Raw genomic sequence first — 25,780 nt, 5'->3', positions numbered from 1 at the left:
CTTTTAGTTGTTTGATTAATTAGATGGTATATCGATTTTTGTACTGAATATTTGTAATGTACAATGTTCAATTCTTACGTCATATTGTTTTTGTTTTTTTGTAAACTTTTGCATCTTTGTTTACCAAAGTGCTTTTTATTTTAAATTTGAACTGGCTGAAGATTAGAGACAATCTTTTTTGTCTTTATGAAACATATGCTCCAGTATTTTTAAAATCGTCATTTCAATAAATTATGTATATATATATATATATATATATATACACATATAAATAAAGTTGCACAAAAATAAACTTCTCTTGGAACAACTGTTTCTGCGTTGAGCCAAGTATTTTATTCAATTAAAGGCAAACTTTTAAGTACAGTAACAAAAGTATAAAAGTTAGATATTACGTAATAATAGAATAATCAATTAGTGCATTTTGAACAAGATTAATAATACAGTTTATATATATAAATATATATATATACACAGTAACATTTTGAGAGGTTAAATACTATAAAATAAGAAGTTACAAAAGAAATAAAAATAGTAGTTTAATACAAAAGGTTTAATACATTAAGTCTAAAATATATTGTTCAATTAGTTATGTTTTATATTACTCCAAAAAATTAGGTACATGCATCGAGTGTGAACCACAAACTTCAGAAAATGGAGATAATAAAGTTTTAATAACCTTTTTTAACGACGTCATTTGCCAACAAAAAATTACTGACCTGTTTCAATCGATATTCAATAATGTACAAAAAATACTACAGAACTTAAACAAGTACCTTTCGCAACGTTAGTTTTAAATATTGTATTCTTGGAAACTAATAAAGTAGAATTTTTATTTTAGGGATGTTATAAAAACGTCATACTTAAAATGATTTACAAACTTTATTTATTACATTAAAGGTTTTTATGGATCAAAAATACTTTACATAACTTATTAAAGTTAGTTTTACAGAATTTTAAAATAAGATTAAAAGTGTTATAGTTCTTAAATTGTAAATCTTGTAAATATTAAACAGCCAAATGGAAGAAATACAGGTCATTATGGAAAATGGACAAAACAATGGTTGTTGACAAATTTTCAAACAAAAACCCCTCATGTGTTGCTTATGATGACAAAATTATTTTTTACTCACGAATAATTGAAGAAGTTATTCAGCAAGCTTCTCCTAGAGTTAGTGGCTGTTTTTTTACTTAAAATAAATTAGTCCAGATCGCGTTCTAGTTAATTAAAGTTATATTTCTATAGCTTTTGTATTATAAAAAATATTTTTATTAACTTGAAATAAGTACACAAAATACAGTTAATTAGTATAAGTTGGTATTATATAATGATAAACAATACATACGCGTATTATAAATGTGTGCAATTACTTAATGATAAGGATTACTCATACAATAACAGGACGAAAGACACATCAGGCTGAATTTAACTCCGCTTGCAGTAACTGTGCAGGACCATGCCAAACAATGGGTGAAGTTGCTTGGTGAAAAGCTCAATGAGTCAGCTAAGACTGATCTTGACACTTTACATCAGGAATTAGTTAGCTTTTTTCAATAGTGTTGCTATAAGTGATAATTCTTATTACTGTAATGATACATAATTACTAAAATGATACATGCATTAGGTTTCTAATAAAACTGTTAATTTAGATAAATAACATGTTATAAGTTTACTTAACTTTGTTGATAAACTAAAAAAAATACACAATAGTTTAACTATTTCCACTAGATTAAAAGTAATTTTTTTAAACAGTTTATTCTTGAATATTGACACTTAGTACTGACTTTGATAGTGGCAAGTTTAAAAGAATATTAATCGAGAATAACTTATTTTGTCTAGAAAAGGTATTTAATCTTAAAGTTCAAAATTTAGTTTAATGATTTTTGCCTTGAATAATGATTTGTTCTTTTATGTTATTTATTGTATATATACAATGTGTTGTATTTTGTATAACATTTTTCTATTTATTTTAACAACTATTTACTTATAGAAGTTCTTTTTTTTTTTTTTTGTAAAATTAAGTTATGTATACTAAGGAAAAAAAGAAGCTTTGTTGTTGATAATAAAATGTCCTATTAAGAATTGTTAAAGTAAGTTCGGCTCAAATTGCAACGAAAAGAGACATAACTAATTATTGTTCAGTATGAAATTTTAAATGTATTATTTGTTTTTCAGTATTTTACAACCAACAATAATTACTTTACGATTAAAATTTAATTTGTATTGAGCCAATTTATATTTTAAGTAACTACTAAAAAGTCACAAATAGTCGTTACCCAGATTAATACAATTTTTTAAAGGTTTGCTACCATTTATAACTCACGATCATATTAAACTCAAGCATATTAAACTCGATCATATTTAACTCGTTCATATCAAACTCAATCATATCAAACTCATTCATCTTAAAATCAATCATATTAAACTCGATGTTTTTAAACTTCTCGTTTTAAATTCCACTTTCTTGTCCATAATTATTCAATTCTAGACGATGTAAGTTTTAGAAACTATGAACCGATATTAAACAAAAAAAGAACTAATAATCTATAACAATATCTAAATGATTATTTTCTATTACAAAATTATATATTTGTTGCTTAACACAAAACCTCATTATATATTGTCTCGACGACAAATCTGTTTTCTTCAAAAATTATTGCATTGTCATAAAAATAACACAACTTTTTTGTTAAAAAAAATAAATACCGCTTTTAGTTATATACTTAAGTTATTAAGAATATTTTTATAAGTTATTATTAATAGATCAAAGTCTTTGTTGATGATCAATACTTACAGACTAGAGTCTAGACTAGTTGTTGGATAATTTAATTAACATACAAACATAAGTAAAAAGTACTTTTGATTATTAAGGAAGTCTATAGACAGTTTTACAAACACTCAAGATATATAGTTTTTGTATTTAGTAAAATGTATGTTTGTATTATTTTTGAACTTAAATGTTTAACCACATTTTTTTATTGAAATGAGTTGTAAAGAAAAATTAGGCATTTAAGAAAATATCTGTCTTTATTGCTTAACATACTTTTTCATATATCCTTATTATAAAAGAAATGAAATGTAAAATAATCAAGTCTAAAAAGATTGAGTTTAGTATGACCGTGTTAGTTAAATAAAGTTTTAAAATATAATTTGATAAAAAGTATTTTAAAGTTTTTAAATGCGGACTTGTGCTACGCGCTCTAAGCATAACATTTTTTAAGCATAAAACTAAGCATTTCAAAAGAGTTAAGCAGGGGTCGACAGCCTTTTATAAGTCGCAGGTTAGTTTAAAAAAGCTTGCGAGCCGCATTGTATCAAAAAGAGTCTTCGCGGGCCGCTGTTATTTTAAAATAATTACAGTAATCAATAAAAAAATACTCTTTTAAAGAAAAAGTGTGATGTAATATTTAAAAAAATAGCAGAGCGCTAGTAAACAGCAATAATGAAAGTAAGAGCCTAATTGTAAGTTTGTACCACAAAAACTTTTCTAAAGTATGTTTTTAGCTGAAAAGTACCTCGTGGGCTGCAGATTTTGGCTTTGAGGCCGCAGTTAGCCGACTCCTGCGCTAGAATATTATAAACATGAAAAATTTGAGTTTTAATTAAATAAAAAAGTAAACGGGACTGTTCATATCAAAAAAAAAAACTTGATAAACAGTTAACTGCTATTTGTTAATTATTGCTATTCTTTGTACATTTCCTGTAAAAGTATTTATATATCAATATTAAAAAATAAAAACGTATGTTAACAGTCTAATTTTTAGAGACATTTATACATCTTTTGTGAAAATTGTGTGGATTTTTATATTTCATTAATTCAAAATAACATATATTTTTTAGGCAGAAATCAAGACAGAATTAGCAAGAAGTCCAGATTCGTTAGAAGATTTAAAGCTGATTTTATCGACAATTGCAAATACGAAGAAAATATCATTGGACGTTGAAATGAGAATAGCTGACATTGTTGAACGGTTTTTAGCTTTGCTAGTATTTAGCTATGGTGATACAATTTTTTATTTCAAATATATTTAAATTTTTTAAGATATTACTATAGGGACTAGCTTGGAAAAATAAATAATAAGTAAGGTTTTTCAAACGAACATTAGAAAATTGAATTGATAAATTAACTAGATATCGAACGTTGAAAACTCACAAAGTAGAAGTAAATGAAGAAGAAGTTGAACTTGTTAAAAAGATTAAACCTCATTGGGATGATTTATTAAAACTAGCTAAGGTTTGTTTAAAGACTTCAAGTAAAATACTAATATACTAACAAAAATATATTATAGTTTGTATTTACTTATTCAGCATGGCAGCTTGGCTGGTATTAAGTCGTATTCACTTGAATGATCAAAGTGTCTTTATTTTAGCAAGTCGTAAATTGACTTTATTTGAAAAACACTGTATATAGTATTAGTGACTAAAATTAGTGATTTAAATAGTTTTTTTTCGCACTATGTATTGTTCATAATGCAGTGAAGTATGCTACTCTTTAATTTATAAATATATTAATTTTTTTGTCAGTTTTTACATAAAATTTTCTTTTTTGAATTTTAATTGTCATAACTGTAACAAATCTTGCTTAAAATTTAAATAGTTTAGTTCTATATAGTTTGATACAAACTAGCATTTACTTTTAAAAGTATGAAACAAGGTTTCCTAACAGAGACGACATTTCCAATATGATATGACCATTTTTTTGTTTAAAATCAAAATTTTATCGAAGTTGGCGATATCGTCTCTTAATTGTATCTTTAGTTTGAGAACTGCCAGCAAAAGCTACGCAGTTCTATTAACTTGCAACAATTAACTAAGCTACGAAAAAATTTCATAGTGGTAATTCCTGAATTAAACAGAAAACAGAGGTCGGACTAACCGGAGTAAAGCGAAGGTTCACAGAAATTACAGTGCAGCAGATTCAAAAATTTCAGAGGAAACTTGAAAAATTTGATGAAGAGTTTCATGCATCAGGTCCTGGTACAGTTGGTTCAGATTTGGATTCGGGTGTTGAGATTTTGAAAACATTTAGAAAGCTGTTAGTGCAATACGAAGAAGACAAGTTCGTTAAAACTGTAATACAGTTTGATAAATAGTTTTTAATATTTTGTTGGTTATGAATATATCATTTACATAGAGGAGTAATTAAAATTTATGATATTCATCATAGTGTTACTCAATGCAAGGCATGTAAAGTCAAACACAATCTACATCATTAATTTAGAAGTTGTTATGATAAAATGTAATTTAAACTAAGTATTGTCTGAAGTCTAAAGTTAAAACTTATAAACTGAAATTATCTTTAAAATTTTTGATTAACTCTCATGCTTGAATAAGGGTGCACGACTATTCAAATTCTGAAAATTCAAACTCTTAAAAAAAATTTGAAAGGGCCACAACTAAAAAAGTAATGTATATTAGTCAAATATAAAAAATATATATGTAGGTCATATTAATATCTTCAAGCCATTTTTTTCTTTATGGAAAATATAAAGTATTTTTCGAGATATGGCTTAAATAAAGTAAAAAACATAATTACTTTTAGTATTTTAAAAATATATTAAGAAATATTTAATATTTTGCAAATAAGAAAAAGAGGCTTGTAGATTTCAATAAGAGCAACATATATATATTTTATAGTTTTAAAATTTTTATTACTTTTTGAGAAATAGTCTTTTAAATGTTTTTTTTTAAGAATTTTAATTGTCGGAATTTAAATTGTCCAAATTTGAATTGTCATGTAACCTTGAATAACCATGTATTAAAACTATGTTTGTAAAATAATAAAAAAGTATACTTAAAATATAAATGTTAATTTAGGGTTGAGCTAACTAAAGCAGAAAAATTGTTTGACCTACCAATTACAACTTATCCTAAGCTTTTAAAAGTTACAAATGAAATGAAAGGATTCGATCTTATATATGCATTGTACGTTGAACAGAAAAAAGCCAGAGAAGATTGGGCACAGACGCTATGGGCTAATCTAGATATAAATCAGGTGTAATATCATTCAGCTTTTATCAATCGTATTACTTAAATTTTGTTTTGTTTTAAAGTTTAAGTTTTTAACTTTTTACTTTTACAAAATTAAGTTTATATAGTTGATAACAGGTGTTGTATGCATTTTTCTAAGTAGAAACTCTTTTTAGTATTTTTTAACAATATTACTACTTGATACAGCTCGTGGAAGGAATAGAATCATATTTGAAGCAGTTTAGAAGACTGCCGAAAAATGTGCGAGCATTACAACCTGGTATTACTTTGGAAAACTCACTTAAGCAATTTAAGCAATCGATTCCCTTGTTTTTGGATCTAAAACATGATGCTCTTAGGGACAGGTTCGGTAGTTGAATTATATTAATAACCATTTAATTGTAGTTTATACTTATTTTTCTTATTTTCACTTATTATTTAGTCTTTAGAATTTGTATAAAAATTGCTTTTTGTACGAAAATAAGCAGTATAATTTAATAACCTAAAAATATGCTATTAAAACATAAATATCTAAGTTAATAATTTTATTGATGTTTGGGATTCATGATAGTTTAATTTAATAGACATTGGAAGGAGCTTATGCAGAAAACAGGAAAAGAATTTGACATGAATGCAGACACATTTACACTTGACAATTTATTTGCCATGGAATTACATAACTATCATAATTTGATCGGAGAAATTGTAAATGCTGCTACAAAAGAACAAGGTATCGAGAAGGGGATAAAAGAAGTTGGTGTCTTCTTTTTTATTTTTTGTTCTACATCTTTTATCAGTACTTTTTGTTAGTTTGGTTGAGTTTTTCAAAATAAACCTTTACAGGTGATCGATACTTGGGAAAGTTTAAAGTTTCAAGTTGTTAAGTATTACAAAGGAACACAAGACAGAGGCTTCATTCTTGGTTAGTATAGTTTATTGAACATTAAGTGATAAAATTTATTTTGTTTCAAACTAGTCAATATACTTTGCTGTTTAAAAATTCTGAGTGTCATCTAATTTTCCAACGTTAGTTATTGAGTGGAAATTAAAATGTACATTTGTAATTTTTTGATCAAATAAAACAATAAAAAATGCATAGTAAGCACTTTATCTTAAAGCTTGTCTTCCTGAATAATTTTTTAAGCCATGGCTATAAAGTACTAAATTTTTGTAAATTAGTATGCTACATGTTTCGTTTGTAAACGTTATATTGTAGTTTTATTTAAGCCATTGATTTCATTAAATGAAACATTTTTTAGTTTCTACCTATCTATTTCTGCTTTGCACATGTTTTAATACAGTCGTATAATTTACTTGATAATTTATTTATCTGATATAATTGTATCAGGTGCGGTAGATGAATTTCTATTGACATTGGACGATAATGTGATGAATCTGGGAAGCATGTCAGCAAGTAGGTTTATCGGTCCTTTCCTACCAACTGTACAAAAGTGGGAAAAAGGACTGTCGTTAATAGGCGAGGTTTTTATTCTACAATTTACATTCAACTTATGGTTTAGTATTATTTTCGATATGTACTTCGATAACTAAAATCAATAAGCCAAAGTTTTTCTTTGGAGGTTCATTAGATTAGTTACAAAACTTACGAACTAATATCAATAATTATGTTTTATATAAGAAAACACTTGGCTTTCTAGCTTTAACTATTTCCTTTTTATATTGTTTAATGTCTAAATCGCTAGCTAGTTTAATTTTTAGCTCTTAACATAGTTTGAAAAATTACATATAAACAAAAAAAATTAAGTAAAGTCATTTCAGTTCGACTTTTGCATACAAAACTTGTAATTACACTTTTTAAATGTATCAGTTTTTAATGAAGTTTTTATTTAATGTAAGTTAATCAGCTTAAATGCCACAGCTTAAATCGTTTATGCAAATGAAATTATTTAATTACCAGGTAATTGACATCTGGATGCAAGTTCAACGAAAGTGGATGTATCTAGAATCTATTTTTATTGGAGGGGATATAAGGTAAGTTAGATTTTTTATTAAACAATTTAGTTTACTATTAAGTGATTTTAGTCAATTTTGATAAAGCCTTTCGATGCTTTTAAGTAAATTTGTTTTTATTTGAAAAAAAACAAATCATTTTGTTGATCTGAGTTACAAGTTATTAATTCAAAATAAATATATTTAATAATATTTATATCTTTATTGTACTATATAAACACATTAAAAAACGAGCTTTTCATAATGGCATAGTTTTGTTATCAAGTGTGAAAGTGTTCAAAAGTAATAATTTTAATTACTGATGTTCATAACTTAACTTGAAACGGTATTTCGTTTTTTTTTTATTCGTACCCTGCTACAATTTTACTGGTTAGCTGTTACGTTTGAAATACACTAAATCAGCTAACCAAATTCTAAATTTGTTTTATTGTATTTTGTTTTCAGTAAAATAATATTATTCTTAACCATTTTTTTGATAGTCACCACAAAGTACATATACAATTTATATACAGTTGTTACATCTTGCTTATTCTATTATTATTTTTAGGTCCCAGCTTCCAGATGAAGCAAAAAAGTTCGACCAAATTGACAAAAACTTTAGAAAAATTATGTCAGAAACTGTAAAGAATCCTAAAGTAAAAGACTGTTGTCACGCTAACAATAGACTTCAAGATCTTCAGATGTTGTTTGAAGGTCTAGAAAGATGCCAAAAGTCTTTGAATGATTATCTTGACTCAAAGCGTAATGCTTTTCCTAGGTTATTAAAAGACTACGTTGTTGTTTAAATATATCATTTTTATTTTAACTAACTGTTTATACCAATATTATGTTCCTTCATAATATAGAAAATAGCCTTTATAACGTTATTGTTGGTAAATTTATATGTAACTGTAAGTAATTTATTTGTTATTTAAATAGTCATGTTTGTTATTTGTATTATGTTAAGAATTTTTTTTTGTTATAACTTTTGTATTATTTAAGTTAAATAACTTAAATGTTATTAAGTATATGTAATAAATAAAAGATTAGTAAAGGTTAAATGTTTGTCAAAGAAAAAAATAGTTTTTGTAACGTAAAGTTCTATCGAAAACCGATTTAAACAAACATATTTCTTGAGTTTTAAAGCCTAAAATTTTACCTTGTTTTTATCTAAAGTACTATATGTTTGTAAAAAAGCTGTTTACGCATTAACGAATTTCAAAAAATAAATACAGATTTTTTTTCATATCTGATGATGAGTTACTGTCGATACTTGGTAGCAGTGACCCTCATTGTGTTCAGGAACATATTATAAAAATGTATGACAACATAGCAAGTCTCCAGTTTGTTGAAAACGATGGTGAACAAGTTGTCACTGGAATGATATCAGCAGAAAATGAAGTTTGTTTCAATATTATCATCAAGATAAAAACTACTTTAAAACAGAGACGTTATTTTTGTATATAATTTTTAATCGGTTAAAATGCACGAGAGTTTCTTTTGCACGAAGTCACTATTTCACTAGTTTCATATAGGATTATTGTAATTATATTGTAAACTTGTTCTGATTTTTGATTAAGTTTAGGTTTTCATTTGTACTTGTTTAAACATTAATTAGTTTTTTTTTTGTTTTTATCAAAATCTTAGTTTAGTTTTAACTTATAAAATAGAAATCCGTGAAAAAAAGACGCCTTCCCCACTTTAGATATAGTAAAAATGATTCGCATGCATTAGTAAAAGTTATGGGTATCTAAATTTGTTTTAAACTTTTGTACTAATAGTGTATGTATCTTCAGCTTTTCTATTAAGTATAAAATTAAACACAATGTACTGCAACTAAGTTTTTAACATGTTTGTATGTAGTTTAAGATATACTTGAACTAAAAAAATGTTGTTTAAATTAAAAAATCTAAAGGACTATTATAAAAGTAAATAATGTGTCTTCAGATGGGTGTTTAAGCTTTAAGATATAACTGTTTGATATAAATATTTCTAATTGAACTTTACAGATAATGAACTTTACGAAGCCTGTTGCTGCAGAAGGGAGAGTTGAAGATTGGATGTTAGCTGTTTTAGAAGAAATGAGAATTAGTAATCGATGGATTACTAAAAATGCTGTTTTTGATTATTGTTATAAAACGTTAGTTGATACAATCACATTAAATCATAGTTTATTCTATTGTTTAAACTTTTTATCAAATCGTTTTGTTTTTTTGTAGATTTTTATAAACAAGTTTAGTAGGTATTACAAACTTTATAAGAAAAGTAATTTGAAAATAAGTGTTTAGTTTATATTAACAGTAACACAAAAACAATAAACTAGTTTTGATTTTGCTTAGAACGCGAGTTGAATGGATGAAAAAGTATTTAGGGATGGTTGTTCTTGCTGGTAACCAAATATGGTGGACTTGGGAGGTCGAAGATGTTTTTAAAAAGGTAATTAAGATTATTTTTTTCTTACTTGAAGTAAGTAAACTATAATCTTAATAAATGTTTAAACTTTTAAATCTATTTTTTATTATCAAAAGTCAAAAACCAATAGTATTTATGATAACTCTGGTTAGTGAGTAATTATGGATAAATGACAGGTATTTGTACAAACTTCATAAACATTGGAGACAACATTTATAAGATTAAAACTATTTAAATACTTTTGTAAAGCTTTTTTTAAATTTTTAAATCAATATGTTGACTTACGAGATCTAAGTTTATTTTATCAAAAGCTTCAAACTTATTGTTTCGTTTTGTTCGAAGTTGTTCAAAAATCAAATTAAAACTTTTAGATTAATTTAATTTTAAAATAAGTTTATAAATTTTGAAATACAGTAATTATAATATAGTATTGCGATTTGAAACTTAAGTGATTGTTACTTACACCTTTGTGTATTAAGTACGAAATGTTAGTTATTATATTTTTCAGTAGACTAATCATAGCAGTAAAAGGATTGGAAAAAAAGTAATACTATAAAAAAAAAATAGTGTAATACCATTTCCCTCAATCTGTTATTATTTGTAAAGTATTTAGGATTTACATTAAATCTTGTAAAACTATGCAGAATAAGCCGAGTATAAAAAGTGATAACCAGAAGGGATTACATAAGTTCTATCCGATATTTTTCTTGTAATTTTTTAACTTTTTTTTTAATTTATAGTTTAAAAAATGTCGTGTAGTAATATTAAGAAATAAAACTTATAATACAGCCAATTTATAATAGCCAAATAATAAACACCTATTTTGTTACAATATAAGTATATGTAATACACTGTTTAACAGTATATATTTAAATTTATAATTGTCTCAAACCTAAAATAAAAATTGGAATTTTTGTTTGTAAGAACAATTTAATGTTTGTAAATTTAAACTTATGTTTAGATCGTAGTTTGGTTTAAATTGATTCAAAAGCTACTGTTTTCTTCTAAAGCTAAACTTTTTTTAAAGGTAAAATCAGGAAATAAAAACGGTATGAAAGAATATGCTCACCAAATGCAAGAACAAATCAACGATTTGGTGACTACTGTGCAAAAACCACTGGAAAAAAACCTAAGGAAAAAATACAACACTGGTTATTTTAATTTTGAGTTTGTGCTTGGACTTGTTTAATTTGGTAGATAATAGAAAAAAACCATAGTTTAGGAGGTTATAAAATTTTTATTACTTTTAAAACTTTTTGTAATTTTTGATAGGGGTGGGATTTTTTTAGTTGCGGTCTAAATTAACCAAAAAATCTTTCCGGATCGCGTAGTTTCAAAAAGTTTTACTTCAAAACTATCTTTTTAAAAGCAAATTCACAAGAAACAATAACTTAATAAGTACTACTGGTATACAATTAAATATTAATAATAATAATAAACTAAAGAGCAAATTAAAAGCAAATTTCAAAATATTTTTGTAGAGATTTGCTTTATTTGATTTGTACAAAAAAATTTCAAGCTTATAAGTACGTCGCGTCACAGAGATATATATTACCGGATCGGTTCTGGCCCGCTGGCAGTACCTTGTTCACCCCTAGCTTATTAGAGGTTAAAAAATTAATTGAGCAGCGATTATAAGATTTAAAGTGCTCCATTATGTTTAATATTGTATAAACAAATATATTTTAGTAATTTCTTTAAGTTTCTACAACTTGCGTTTCTTAGTGTTTTTATTTATTTTACAACAGTTCTGATAATTGACGTTCATGCCAGAGACATTATTGATAATTTTGTGAGAGATTCCATATTGGATTCTAAAGAATTCGAATGGGAATCTCAACTCAGGTTTTATTGGAGAAAAAACAAAGATGATGTCATAATTGAACAGTGTACTGGTACTTTTGGGTATGGGTTAGTATAGTTTCAAGTTATTATAAAAAACAATATATGTATTTAGTTCTTAATTTTCATTTGATGTATATAAGTTAACAGTTTAACACTTTTTGATAAACTGTGTGGTTTTATATTTTGAAATATTTTTCTACGTTATTGCTGTTTAACAAGCAAACTAATAGAAAGTACTAATCATATTAAATCAAAATATATGGAGAATTTAATTTGCGATTATATCTTATTTAAATTGCATCTAGTTTGATTTACATTTTTTATTATTATATAATGAGAGTATCCATACGCATTTATTATGAATTTAAAATGAAGATTATCTGGTTTTTAATTTAAGGATTAACTAGAATAACTATCTTTAACATATATTATACAAAAGATCATTTTAAAATACATTTAAAGATTATATAATCAATTTATATCATTCATAAAGTTACCAAGTTAGTAAATAAAATTATAACCGAGAAAAAACTAAAATATTTAATTATTAACTTGAAATTGTACGTAAAAAATATATCCAAGCTAACACTTAAATAACCTATTATCTGAATATTCCAGGGTTGCCACAAAGTCAGGAAAAAACAAAAAAAAACTTCAAAAGTAAAAATGGGGGTTTTGAAAAAAAAACATGAAATTCGACAAAAACATGCTTATACTATGAAAGTTTATCATCACTAAAAACTGCATTTTGCTAATGTTATTTAAAAAAAAATTTGCTTTTACAATTCATCTTTTTTCAGGGTCTAATTTAGTTTTGGTATAAGTTAATATCTTTTGAGTGTTTGGTTATGTATTTTTGAATCAGTTTTAATTAAGATTTTTCTATAGAAAAGTCAGAAAATATTTTTTAGCTCGATCTGTGGCAATCCTTATATTCTCTAGACTTTAAATTTATTTATTTTTAGAAAAGCATAGTTTTACATTAAATAATAGTTTTGTATTAAAAAGAAAAAAAAGAAAGTAATCCCTATACTTCTCTTAAATTTTAACTTCTCAGTTACTTAAAAAACGTCTAAAGTGACTCCCCTAAACTTGAATTAAATAAAACCAAAAAACAAGTATTTCCTTAGTTTATAGTTTGTATTAGCTATATTTATACACTTGATTTCATATATTAAAAGTTGATAAAAGTTTTTTTTTCCGTCTGCTAACTCAATTCTTATAATTATATGTCATTTATTTATCATGCTTAAGCTATTTTTCTAGCATATAAAAGCTTAAAGTACATTTGCATATTTGGCATACCCCTAAATTCAGTCTAATTTATTTAAAACTTAACTTTTTTTTTGTTTATAGTGCACAAATAACTGTTTTTATGTAAAATTAAATTAGCTATGAATACATGGGATTAAACGGAAGATTAGTAATAACTCCGCTGACTGATAGAATATACCTGACTATCACACAAGCACTCTCCATGTACCTAGGCGGAGCCCCTGCTGGGCCGGCTGGTACCGGAAAAACCGGTATAAATTTTGCTTAGTTCCGCCATGAAATAAAAACTAAATATAACTAGTTTGTAGTGTTTTTTGTAAAGTTTTGATTTTTTTTCACCTTCTTAATATTAAATAGTAAGGGTACTTGTCTAAATAAAAAATAATATGATGCCAACAGAAACTACAAAGGACTTAGCTAAAGCTTTAGGCCTCTTATGCGTGGTAACTAATTGTGGTGAAGGAATGGATTACAAGGTGTTTTTCATGTTTTTAAAGCTGTTTTGTTTTTCAGAATAATTAAAGTTTTAAATAATTTAAGTGTTTATTAACTCGTAATTAAGACTATTTAGTTTTATATAAATTTTTTTGAATCTAGTTTTTCTATTTTGATTTAATCTTTTACTTATCTTAATGCAACCTTAATAGGCGATTGGCAAAATATTATCAGGACTTGCACAATGTGGAGCTTGGGGCTGTTTTGATGAGTTCAACAGAATTGAAGCTGCTGTCTTATCAGTTGTATCTACTCAAGTATGTTTATTTCTTAATGCTTACAATAATTTCATGTTTATTTTGTTACTTAACATTGTGTTTTAAATGTTCATTTTGTTATGAGATTTTCATTTTCACTTAGTTCCAGTTCTAAATAAGTTTTATTTTAATAACGCTTGAAATTTTACAAGGTTCAAGTAATAAGAAATGCATTAGTTAACCACCTGACAAGGTTTGTGTTTGAAGGCACTGAGATTGCAATGGACAGCAGAATGGGAGTATTCATTACAATGAATCCCGGATATGCTGGAAGAACAGAACTTCCTGAAAGTGTTAAGGCGCTATTTAGGTATGTTAGAAAAATTTTTAAAAGCTTAATTTTTTATGTGTTATTTGTTATAAATTTTTACTTACTGAAATTTTGTAAGTTCTAATAACATTTAAAACTATTTTACTGAACAGTAAGTTTCTGTTATTAAAATGCTGGTTTTTCAAACTATTAAACTTTATAAACTTTAACAGTTGATTTCTAGAAAAATAGTATTTTGTTATTTTTATAAAGTTTAAAATGCGTAAAAAAGTTAATAATCTTGTATTTAGAATTTATTAAAGAAGTTATTAAAATAACTCAGCTAAACTAAAGCTAACTAAACCTTTAAATTTTTTGGCGTGATTTTAAATCAATTGTTTTTGTTCTCTCCTCTTTTTCCTCCCTCTGTTTGTGTAGTTGCATCATAAAATTCTAGTTCTAATAGATGCGACTTATAATATTAGTTAAATGACAATAGTTCTATCTAAAACACTAACACCAAGTTAAATCTTAAGACCCTAAGTTTTTGATGATTTGTTTTTAAGTAATAACTCTCAGGAAAGGCTTGCCCTACCATTTACTACGACAAGTGTACTAATCACTTAGTTATTGTTCTCTGTTTCGTACAAATGAAAAGTTTTGGTTCATTTAAAACTAGTGTACACATATAAGGTTAACTTTAATGTATACGATTTAATTTTATAAACAGTATTAATTTTTCAGACCGGTGATGTGCATAGTTCCTGATTTGCAGCTTATATGTGAAATCATGTTGTTTAGTGAAGGGTTTGTGACAGCCAAGATACTTGCAAAGAAGATGACAGTATTGTACAAACTCGCTAAGGAGCAGCTTTCAAAGCAGTATCATTACGATTTCGGGCTTAGAGCACTTAAATCGGTACTTGTAATGGCGGGTGACCTCAAGAGAAGCTCTTCTGACTTGCCTGAAGATGTGGTTTTAATGCGGTATGTTTAAGATGTTTTTATATTTTTTTAATGAACAATGTAAAAAAACGTACTTTCTTTAAATTTATTTCTTGAAATTAAAAACATTTTTACCATTTATTTTTTTGTGTTACTGTTTTTGAAGCGAAGATGTTACTAGTTATCTATACTGTTGTTTTCTATTGAAAGCTATTAGGTAATGAAAAAAGTATAATACAAATAAGATGACTTGCATTGAACCTTTGTCAAAAATATTTTTGATTAGCTAATTTATACTAAGTTATCAAAAATTTTGACGGTAATTTAAATACATAATACAAGTGTTTTTGTTGATTATTATATAATGATGCCAAATATTTATTCTTATTTAAAGTAATATACATTCTCCGAGCTTTTCTTAACTATCTTAAAAGCAGGGTTTCCCAAACTTTTTTTTTTTCAAAAGACCCCTATAAATAAATTAAAAAAGCTATTGCCCTCTCAACTACCATTAACAGTGCCTAAGACAATTTTTTTTCTTCTCTTTATCATCAACTCCAGAATATCTAGTGTAAGTTTCAAATTATGACCTCATGGCCCCCAAGAAGGCCACTTGGCCCACTTTGGGAAACCCTAGTTAAAAGTGTTTTACCAGTTTTATCTTTTGTACCATAAACTTCTTTTGTATTCTCTTTTAGTGCAATTTTTTATGCAACTCTTAACTTTATGTTTAATGACGTATGTTATTTTATATTTTTAAATTACCTATGCATTTTCTGTTTTATTTTAAACAGTTTAAATACACTAAATTAAAAAATATTTTAAAATAAGTACATTATTGCTTTATAAATACTGACTAACAACCTTTGATGTTTAAACGGTTTAAAATTTTCAAAGAGCACTAAGGGACATGAACTTACCAAAGTTTGTGTTTGAAGACGTTCCACTTTTCCTCGGCTTAATAACAGATCTGTTTCCTGGATTGGACTGTCCTCGTGTTAGGTATCCGAACTTTAACGATGCTGTTGAACAATCCTTAGTGGAAAATAACTACACTTTGCTAGATAACCAAGTTGACAAAGTAATTTTGTGTTAAGTCGTCTGGATCGTGCTAATTAATTTAAACTTGAAATACACGTTGTCCTTTTAATGTGATAATAGATGCACTGATTTTTATAATTTTTAATGTATAATTTTTATAAAAATAGTTATTAATTCAGTTAGAATTTCTTTAAAAAGCTAATAAAACTAGTTTACTTAAGTTTTAAATCGTTTTTATTCTAATTTTTCTAAAGGAAAATTCTTTGCATAGGTTATTCAGTTATACGAGACAATGATGACTCGCCACTCAATCATGGTTGTTGGACCGACTGGTGGTGGCAAATCTGTCGTTGTTAATGCCCTGGTTCAGGCTCAAATCAAGTTAATACGCTAGTGCAACAAATATTTTTCTAAATATATTACTTGGATTAGTTTTGATCTTAAAGTTTAGATAAAACATATTGTTTAAAATATAGATTTAGTTACGTTGTAATATTTATATGCTCAAATTTAAGATAGATATAAATAGTTTACTATAATTCTAGATTGGGAATTAGTACTAAAGTTCACACTTTAAACGCAAAAGCAATTACAGTGGTTGAGTTGTACGGTGTTCTTGATCCAAGCACAAGAGATTGGACTGATGGTATTTTGTCTAATATATTCCGTGATATCAACAAACCAACAGATAAAAAGGAAAAAAAGTATAGTTTACGTTTTATGTAGCTGTTTTTTAGTTTGTATGTCCTGTATAACCCGAAATAAACTCAAAGAGATTAACAATTATAACAAATTACTAAAAAGTACTACATATTTCGAATTAAAAAAAAATTGATAAAATATAGCAAACTTTCAAAAATACGTAAACTGAGTCAAGTACAACTTTAACATAAATAATTTAACATATTAACATAATTTATTTCAGCTTGTATTATTTTTTGTGAATATGAATTTTTTTAATACTTTAAATATTTTACAAAATATGACACTACAGGTACATAATGTTCGATGGAGATGTAGATGCATTGTGGATTGAAAATATGAATAGTGTTATGGACGATAACAAGCTGCTTACGTTGGCTAATGGAGAGCGAATTAGATTAGCCAATCATTGTGCGTTGTTATTTGAAGTCGGCGATCTCCAATACGCATCACCTGCTACAGTCTCAAGAGCCGGTTAATTGTTAAAACGTTTTTTGTATTGTTTTTGATAGACTAAATTCAGTTTTGGTACGTATTTAAACAATGATTTATATTAAGATTATAATGTATAAATGTACATATTTTTAATGCTTAAATTTATATACTTTGTTAATTAACCTGTTTATAGTTTTAGTTTTTTAACACTAATTTTAGTTTTATTGCATAGATTCGTTTTTTGATAATGACTAATGTAAAGTCGAAACGCCGTCAATTAAAATAAACTAGGGAATTATTATGTGCATCTCATTAAAGTGGTTTTGTACATTAAAGTTCAAATATCACCTCCTGTATTTTATAATGATTTATATGTTCTTAAGTATACTACTTGTGTTATGATTGATGTTTTTTAAGTGGTGATAATAAGTAATCACTAATGTCTGTTATTTAAAGAGACAACAATAAGAATATTTTGTAAAAATTAATCAAAAATAGAAATTTACACACGTTAAATAAACTTAAGTTTATACAAAACTATTTAAAGGTAATAAAATGACATGATTAGAAAGCATTAGAGATTATAGATTGTATAAAAATAGTAAATAGTTTTACAATAAAGCAGTTGTTGTTTTATAATTTTTTTATCAACCTAATATTGAAGCACTATATTCTTTTAGTTGGATTTATTATAAGTCTGATGTTATGAAATTGATTGTTAATCAATTTGCCTTTATAAAGTTCCAACTAACTTTAAATAATTTTGTATTTTTTTATATTTAGAATTTTTTTAAAATTCTTACATTATCATTTTTTTCTACAAAAGTTTTATTGTCAAACTCTTATGTTGACCAGTACCTAGGTTGATTAAACTTTTTCTTATTATTTGTGTTATATATTTTTTAGGAATGGTTTTTGTTGATCCAAAGGATCTTAGATATCGGCCTTTTTGGGAGCGTTGGATAAAGTCAAGAACAAATAAAGATGAAATAGCTATGCTTAACAACTTATACAACAAAATCGTTGAGCCTTGCGTCGAGTTTGTTAGTTTACAGCATGAATTTTACACAAGTTAAATCATTCCGTTTTATTTACAGCTATAATTCTAGCAAATTATCGTATACTGATTAAAAGTATATATATGAACTAATATGTTTTTAACACCAAACAGGTATCAGAAGGAGTAAACGAGCAAGGCGAACAAGTTAAGCCAATGAAAGGCATTGTTGGAAGGACTTCTATGAATCACATGACTCAATTGTGTTGCTTGTTAGATGCATGTCTCGATGGTTTTGATGTCGATAATGGCGATCCTGCTGTGAGTTATTTTAACTTTTATATGCAGGGAGATTCTTACAAGTTCTATTTTGTTTCTAATCGTTTAGTTACCTTAAACATCTTTATGATAAATAGTTTTTTGAAGCTTCTCAAAAGTTTTTGAACATAAATGTAGCTATGTGCAAGCTGAAGTTAAAATAATAAATGTTTGTATTATAGTTAAAAGCATGTTTTGTATATTCATTATAGTCAGTTATTTGTTATGACAGTACTCAAACAAGTAAAAAAAACTTAAAACATACTGATCTTTTATTAGATTTATATGATATAAACTTTCCTTGATGATAAATCTTAATACTTTTTAATGAAATACTAGTTATAATTTGCTGATAAAATTTTGTTAGAGATTTTTTCTGCTGTTTTGATATATCAGTTACACTATTTACAATCATATCCGATTTTGTTCATACATTTTCTTGTTAGTTTTTTTAAAATTATATAAAATTATATTTAGCTGAAAAGAGAGTTTTGAAAAAATGAATACTCATTTTAAGTATTTTGTCTAGTCTAGAAATACTTAGTTTTATAAGTTTGCATAATATTTCAGATTGATTCAACTTGGTTTATAAAATTCTTCTTAAATATTAATAGTTAGAAACAACATACTTGATAATTTTAAAAGTAAGTATTAAAATATTGGTTTTAAGTAGTTTTTCAGTTTGCACTATTTCTTTTAATGTACAACTTCAAAAAACAAAACTTTAAACAAGCATTTAAAACTTTAGGTTTACTGTTTTATAGTATTTAATCTAAAAATGTTGTAATGTTAGTAATAAACAAGCAAACTAATTCATGATAGATAAGATTTTAACTTAAAAGTTTTGCTAAATTGATGTCAAATTTTATGTTTTATTTTGTAGTCGAAATGAATTCGTTTTCAAATAATTTTTTTTGATTTATTGATTTCGTAGGATAGTTTTTAATTTAGCTTATTATATCACAGGCATTTGAGGCGGTATTCATAGAGTGCATGTATTGGTCGATCGGTGGCGTGCTAATGGAAGATGAAAGAATTGTTTTTGACGGTTTTTTGAAAAAGTGTGCCGGGCTTCCAGCATACTCCGTTAGTAAACTGTGTACTTAAAAACTAAGCCAACATAATTATCATTTGATGCTTGTTAACAATTTTTAGATAACTTTAGTTTTGATTTTATTAAAGTTTATTTGGAGATCATACAAGTTTAGGCAAGATTAACATTGAGTCTTAAATAAAATCATGAATTTTTACCAAAAGTCATAATAATTTAAAATTTTGGACAAACAATTGATTATTTTGGAAATTAGTGGAACAACCTCCTTGGCGTTTGAACTGTTTTTTTTTTGTTTTTTTTTAACGTATTTAAAAACTTTGTATACATTTCAATTTAATTTAAACTACTTTATTTGACTATTTTTTTAATACTTTTAAAATTCCAGTTTACGAACCTATTTACTATTCAAGACTACAGGGGTCTTGCTCGAGTTTTACAACTTAGCCTTAATTTGTTAAAACTTAACCCAGTTACCAGGTACATTTAAACTTTAAGTCCAAGGTAGTTTTTGAATTATAAAAGATCAAAGTTAAGTTTAATATGTTCCCTATATAAGGTGCAAGTTAAAGTATCACAGTAAAACTTACTTTTGAAAATCTATCATCTTGTACATTTTATAACTAAACTTCTTTAAACTTTTACATTTTTATCATTACTTATTTTTTTTCTTTTTTCATTCAGGAGGTTATGTAATTTTGTAATATATTTATTTTTACAACAGGTAATTTTTGGAGTTTTAATAAGGCGTTTTATTTTTAAATGTTTTTTTTAATTACCTCATTTTTCAAACAGTATTTATTACGGCCATCATCAACAAAGTTTAGATGCTTCGCGCCATCATAACATTAAGTTTTAAAGTTCTGAGTTTTAAAAAAAAGTTTTTTCGAGTAGTTTTTATATTTTTTTAAATGTAAAACTAAAACAAATATTAAGACATATATTTTTACCTATTTATAAAAAAATTGTTTATGTATTTAGTATTTCAATTTATTTTTTTGAATAGTAGCGTGATTTCGAATATATTAAAAAAAAATTGAATAAGGTAAGTACAACAATGTAGGTTTTTATTAACTTAGTAGTTTAATTTCAATGAAAGAGCTACTTAATTGTCCATTTTTGATCGTTAGGGTACTTTTTTAAATATTATTAAACATAAAAATGCTTGTAGCAGTATCACACGCTATACGAGACAAAAACTTAAAACGAGATATTTTTGGTAATGTTAGTAAACTGTATTCCAGACATAAGGTGATTAGGCGTTAAGTCCTAGCGGTTCAAACGAACACATCAAGTTCATTAGAAAAAATTTAAAAGTTTATTCTAAGTTTTAGGTTTATAAATCAGCCTCAATACATTATATTTACTGCTGATTACGTACTTACTGTATAGGATACCGAAAAAAAGTTAGCAAAAGCGGGATTGATGCCCACTAAACATTCGCTTTTGTACGAGTACCACTTCGATGTGCAGAAAAATGTATGGGTGCCGTGGTCATCTATAGTGCCTGCTTACAAGCATGATCCTTCAATGAAGTACAACCAAATTTTAGTGCCAACAATCGATACCACCCGCACTACATGGCTACTTGAACTGATGATAGAAGCTCACAAGCCTACTGTTCTCGTTGGAGAAACTGGTACTTCAAAAACTGCAACTATACAGGTTGGTTTTTTGTTTGTAATAAAAAAAGTCTATCTCATAAAAGTTTAAGTTACGCTTAGTAAGTTATACTTTAGTAAGCAGAAGTTGTTAAGGTAGTTCAAAAACGAAACAAAGTATTAATTATTTATTTAAAGAGTAAGTTTTTATATTAATATTTGTTTAATCAAATTTTTATCGATTCTTTTCAACTTACATATTAACATTGTTTGTAATACTATTTAGAGCTTTTTGAGAAGTTTGGACGCATCGCAGCAGCTTGTCCTCAACATAAACTTTTCATCCCGAACAACTTCCATGGATGTTCAAAGAAATTTAGAGGCAAATGTTGAGAAAAGAACCAAAGAGCTATATGGTCCTCCAATGGGAAAGCGACTGATTGTGTTTATTGATGATATGAATATGCCACAGGTAAGTTGTGGTATATTGTATTCTGAAATATTGAAATAATCTTACTATTAAAACTATGCGATATGTAATGCGGTACTTGCTGATTCTCTAGCAAGCCCGGCCATTCTAACGTACGGTGAGAGTACAATAGGTTAAACAATATCATTGTAATACTCTCAATGCTACAGGACTAATTTAGTATCAGTAAAAGTTTGATTAACTCTATAAACTTATCGATAAATTTTGGAAAAGTAGCATATTGAAAATATTTTTTATATTGATAATAATACTGTTTTTTGATTACTTCAAAATTAAAACCCTACTAATAGTAGCGTTTTAGTAGAAATTGTCGTAAAAGTATAATAATACAACTAGATATTGGCATGCAGTTGTTAACTTTGTTCTAGAAGCTCAACTTTTTTATAAACCGTAAACTGTACATAAGTTAGTTCTATAATAAATACATTAATATAGGTGGATACATATGGTACTCAACAACCAATAGCACTTATGAAGCTGCTGCTTGAAAAGGGTGGAATGTATGATAGGGGTAAAGATCTGTTTATGAAATATTTGAGAGATATGTCGTATGTTGCTGCTATGGGAAAAGCTGGCGGTGGTAGAAATGAGGTTTTTATATTTGTTGAAAGTCTTCTTTATAAATTTAATTATTTAGATATGAAAAAAATATTTTTTAACTATTTTCTTAGCAGCTTATATCTGTTTTATATTATAAATAAAAGAAAAATTTTTTGATTGGTTTTTAAACAAATGCTTTTCTAACTTCACTTCAATTATTCACTAAGTTCTGTACATATTTTATACCCAAACTTTTTAAACTTAATCAGGTTCGAAAATTTTTACAACAATATAACTTGTTTTTAAAGTAAATTTTTTTACTAATATATTATTTTTTATAAGTTTATAGTATAAAGCTTCAAGTAGATGTACTTGTAATTTAATATCTAAAAGTTTAATTTTTTCAGGTTGACCCTCGGTTCCTTTCCTTATTTACTGTCTTTAATATGACCTTCCCATCTGATGAATCCTTGATGATGATATATTCCTCCATTTTATCTGGCCATTGCATTCCGTTTGACCAACAAATACAAAATATTGTTGATCCTATATGCAAGTGAGTTTATGTTGTAATATATAAGCATAATTTGTTTTTGTTTATTTACATTTACTTAACTTTATTTAATAATGTTAAAACTATTTTTGAGACGGTTAGTAGTCTAGCTTTTACTGGGTTTCTTGTTCGCACGTGTCCACAGGCCCTAAATAATTACCCATTATCCCTAACTTTAAACCTCCTTAAAACCCATAAAAAACTACCACTCGAGTAATTTTTTTACTTAAGATATAATGTTTAATTAAAATAAATATTCAAATGTTTTATTTAAGTTTTAAGGTACTTTACCATATTTTTCTTATTTTAATAATATATTAACTTTACACTATTACTATACTTTTGCACTGTTTTATATTAAGTCCTAAAATCCATAAATTCGTATTTAACTGTTCAAAAATATTATCTTTCCCATTTACAACCTAGTTGAAGTGTGTTGATTAGTTAACACACAGAAACATATATTGGTACAATAAAGGAAGATTACTGTATAACTTGTTTTTATTTAAATTCGTATTTAAAAACTATTTTTTACAGTCAGCAGAAAAGATGCTTATTAATTTAGTAACTTTTCTGTTTCTTGGAGATATGCATGTACTTTGATTTGCAATACTTTTCTGTACTGTTTTTAAAGAAGAGAATAATTTCATAGCTCTTTATATAAAAATGTTTTACTTTTCATAACTATAAGTACTCTTTTGTTGTAGTTCTTGTATTTAATTTGCAATCATTATTTACACAGTTGTACATTGAAGCTATACGATCAAATTTTAAATGACCTACCTCCAACTCCAAGCAAGTTTCACTACATTTTCAATTTAAGAGACCTTTCAAGAGTTTACCAAGTATGTTTTATGTTTAAAAATGTGTTAAACATAGTTTTAAATAGCAGTTTTGCTGTATGAATTCATGATACTTTTTTTGTATTTGAAATATTTTTAAAGTGACTCTTACGTTTAAATATAGTAAGTTATGTAAGTGAAGTTATGTTTTTTAGAACTATTTCTAGAGCTAGCATATTTACGTTTACGCATACTCATTACTTGCGAAGTTATAAACTTAATAAATTGTTTTATTATTAGGGCCTGTGTTTATCAACACCAGAAAGATTCGATACTTCAGAGAGCTTTGTTCGACTATGGAGAAACGAAGTGTTAAGAGTTGTACATGACCGATTAATCGATATGAATGACAAAAATTATGTACAGAAACTGATTGGCGATATTGTTGCTTCTAACTTCGACAAAGAGCAAGAACATGTAATCCGAAATCCAATACTTTTTGGTGATTACAGAAACTCACTTGAGGTTACTAGTTTAGTATTGAAAAAAAAATATATAAGAATTTTCCATAAAAATGAATTGTTTTTTCTTTTTTAATTATAAATTTAAAATTTAAATAACTTTTTATTCAATTAAAACTTTCAGTTCAAGATTTATTACATCGTCATTTTTGTAAAAAAAATCTATACAAATTTATAAATGGAAAGTTTCTAATCGATAGTTTTATAAGAAATTAAACAAATTACAAAAAAGTATTCTCATTTAAAAATTTTTCAGCTATAAGTTTTAAACTTTCGTTCGATATTCTAAAAGAGGTTTAAGTTGTTATTTATAAATTATTAGATTTATGTGATCATAGCTTACAAAAACTGTTTTCAAAATAAAAAAATTGTAAATTAAAACGATTAGAAAATAAATATTAACGACGAACATTGGTTTTTATTTATTTATAGTGCTACATTATGAAATCAGCTTTAAAACAGTTTATAAATTACACTAAAATATCTAGATAAAGTTTTTATTTCTCTCATGATAAGCCAAAACAAGTTGATAATTGTAAACTCAAACAGGAAGCGGAACCTCGTATATATGAAGACTTGCAAGATTTTCAGGCCATTCACGCAATATTGATGGAAATAATGATGGATTACAACGAATATCATACAGCTATGAATCTTGTTTTATTTGAAGACGCACTAGGTGATTTTTTTTACTTTATTATTATTGTGGGTAATAGATTAAGTAGATAAATATTTTTTGCAATAGCTAGTAAATTAAAGTGCAGCAGTTGAAAAAAATTTCAACTAGAAGGCGTCTTAAATGTTCTTTTGATTTTTTACCAAATTTATCTACTGTAAATAAAACTTGTTTTTTTCTGTAACAAAATTTATTGTTTTGTTTAACATGTTTATCAAGTTAGAACAACTAGGTTAAGTTTGAAACGCTATACAATTCATAAGCAGACAAATCGAAACTACAAGTCATTTCAGTTAAAATAAATTTGTATTTTAAAGCCAAATGCTTGTGTTTATTTTTAAAAGTTGTTATGCGCGTTCACCACCCCTTATAACACTACCAAGCAGGGTTGCCATAATTTAAGAATTTTCGCATGTATAACAATCATAATAAGTACATAAACATTAGTTTGTTTAAACTTTAAATATTACTTTCGAGTACTTAGGTGGCGATACCCGCATAGTCAATCTGACAACTATGCTGCCAAATATAGATTTGCTGAAACCACATTATAATGCAGGTGTATAGAATTTTGTTAATTTTTTTTTGTCGGATTGTTTGTTAACTTTTTCTCCTTGTGTAAGTAGACAGTTTTTTAGTGTTTAAAACTTTGATAAAAATACAAAAAGATTCTGCT

The 25,780-nt window shown here is 26.3% G+C and overlaps 1 protein-coding gene across 1 annotated transcript in view; it reads left to right on the top strand.

Annotated features, from left to right (window-relative positions):
* Positions 1–25,780, top strand: part of LOC145849220 (dynein axonemal heavy chain 10-like) — a 72,888-nt gene that overhangs the window by 20,656 nt on the left and 26,452 nt on the right. The window contains exons 20-56 of the mRNA XM_082954356.1: positions 616–783; positions 1,014–1,168; positions 1,400–1,537; positions 3,839–3,969; positions 4,130–4,232; positions 4,855–5,057; positions 5,816–5,993; positions 6,176–6,333; positions 6,553–6,721; positions 6,812–6,890; positions 7,317–7,450; positions 7,887–7,960; positions 8,487–8,696; positions 9,154–9,319; positions 9,928–10,058; positions 10,258–10,354; positions 11,358–11,481; positions 12,079–12,241; positions 13,568–13,701; positions 13,850–13,926; positions 14,098–14,202; positions 14,355–14,512; positions 15,197–15,439; positions 16,295–16,478; positions 16,710–16,819; positions 16,984–17,142; positions 17,433–17,614; positions 18,482–18,618; positions 18,747–18,893; positions 19,857–19,976; positions 21,334–21,606; positions 21,829–22,014; positions 22,468–22,623; positions 22,980–23,128; positions 23,868–23,970; positions 24,208–24,432; positions 24,978–25,107. Of these exons, the coding sequence (XP_082810482.1) occupies positions 616–783; positions 1,014–1,168; positions 1,400–1,537; positions 3,839–3,969; positions 4,130–4,232; positions 4,855–5,057; positions 5,816–5,993; positions 6,176–6,333; positions 6,553–6,721; positions 6,812–6,890; positions 7,317–7,450; positions 7,887–7,960; positions 8,487–8,696; positions 9,154–9,319; positions 9,928–10,058; positions 10,258–10,354; positions 11,358–11,481; positions 12,079–12,241; positions 13,568–13,701; positions 13,850–13,926; positions 14,098–14,202; positions 14,355–14,512; positions 15,197–15,439; positions 16,295–16,478; positions 16,710–16,819; positions 16,984–17,142; positions 17,433–17,614; positions 18,482–18,618; positions 18,747–18,893; positions 19,857–19,976; positions 21,334–21,606; positions 21,829–22,014; positions 22,468–22,623; positions 22,980–23,128; positions 23,868–23,970; positions 24,208–24,432; positions 24,978–25,107 (5,559 nt within the window). The remainder of the gene's footprint in view (positions 1–615; positions 784–1,013; positions 1,169–1,399; positions 1,538–3,838; positions 3,970–4,129; positions 4,233–4,854; positions 5,058–5,815; positions 5,994–6,175; positions 6,334–6,552; positions 6,722–6,811; positions 6,891–7,316; positions 7,451–7,886; positions 7,961–8,486; positions 8,697–9,153; positions 9,320–9,927; positions 10,059–10,257; positions 10,355–11,357; positions 11,482–12,078; positions 12,242–13,567; positions 13,702–13,849; positions 13,927–14,097; positions 14,203–14,354; positions 14,513–15,196; positions 15,440–16,294; positions 16,479–16,709; positions 16,820–16,983; positions 17,143–17,432; positions 17,615–18,481; positions 18,619–18,746; positions 18,894–19,856; positions 19,977–21,333; positions 21,607–21,828; positions 22,015–22,467; positions 22,624–22,979; positions 23,129–23,867; positions 23,971–24,207; positions 24,433–24,977; positions 25,108–25,780) is intronic.

This window comes from Thalia democratica, chromosome 1 (genome assembly GCF_965202585.1).
Source record: "Thalia democratica chromosome 1, ktThaDemo2.hap1.1, whole genome shotgun sequence".
Lineage (NCBI taxonomy): Eukaryota > Metazoa > Chordata > Thaliacea > Salpida > Salpidae > Thalia > Thalia democratica.
This window is presented reverse-complemented; position numbering and strand designations above follow the sequence as displayed.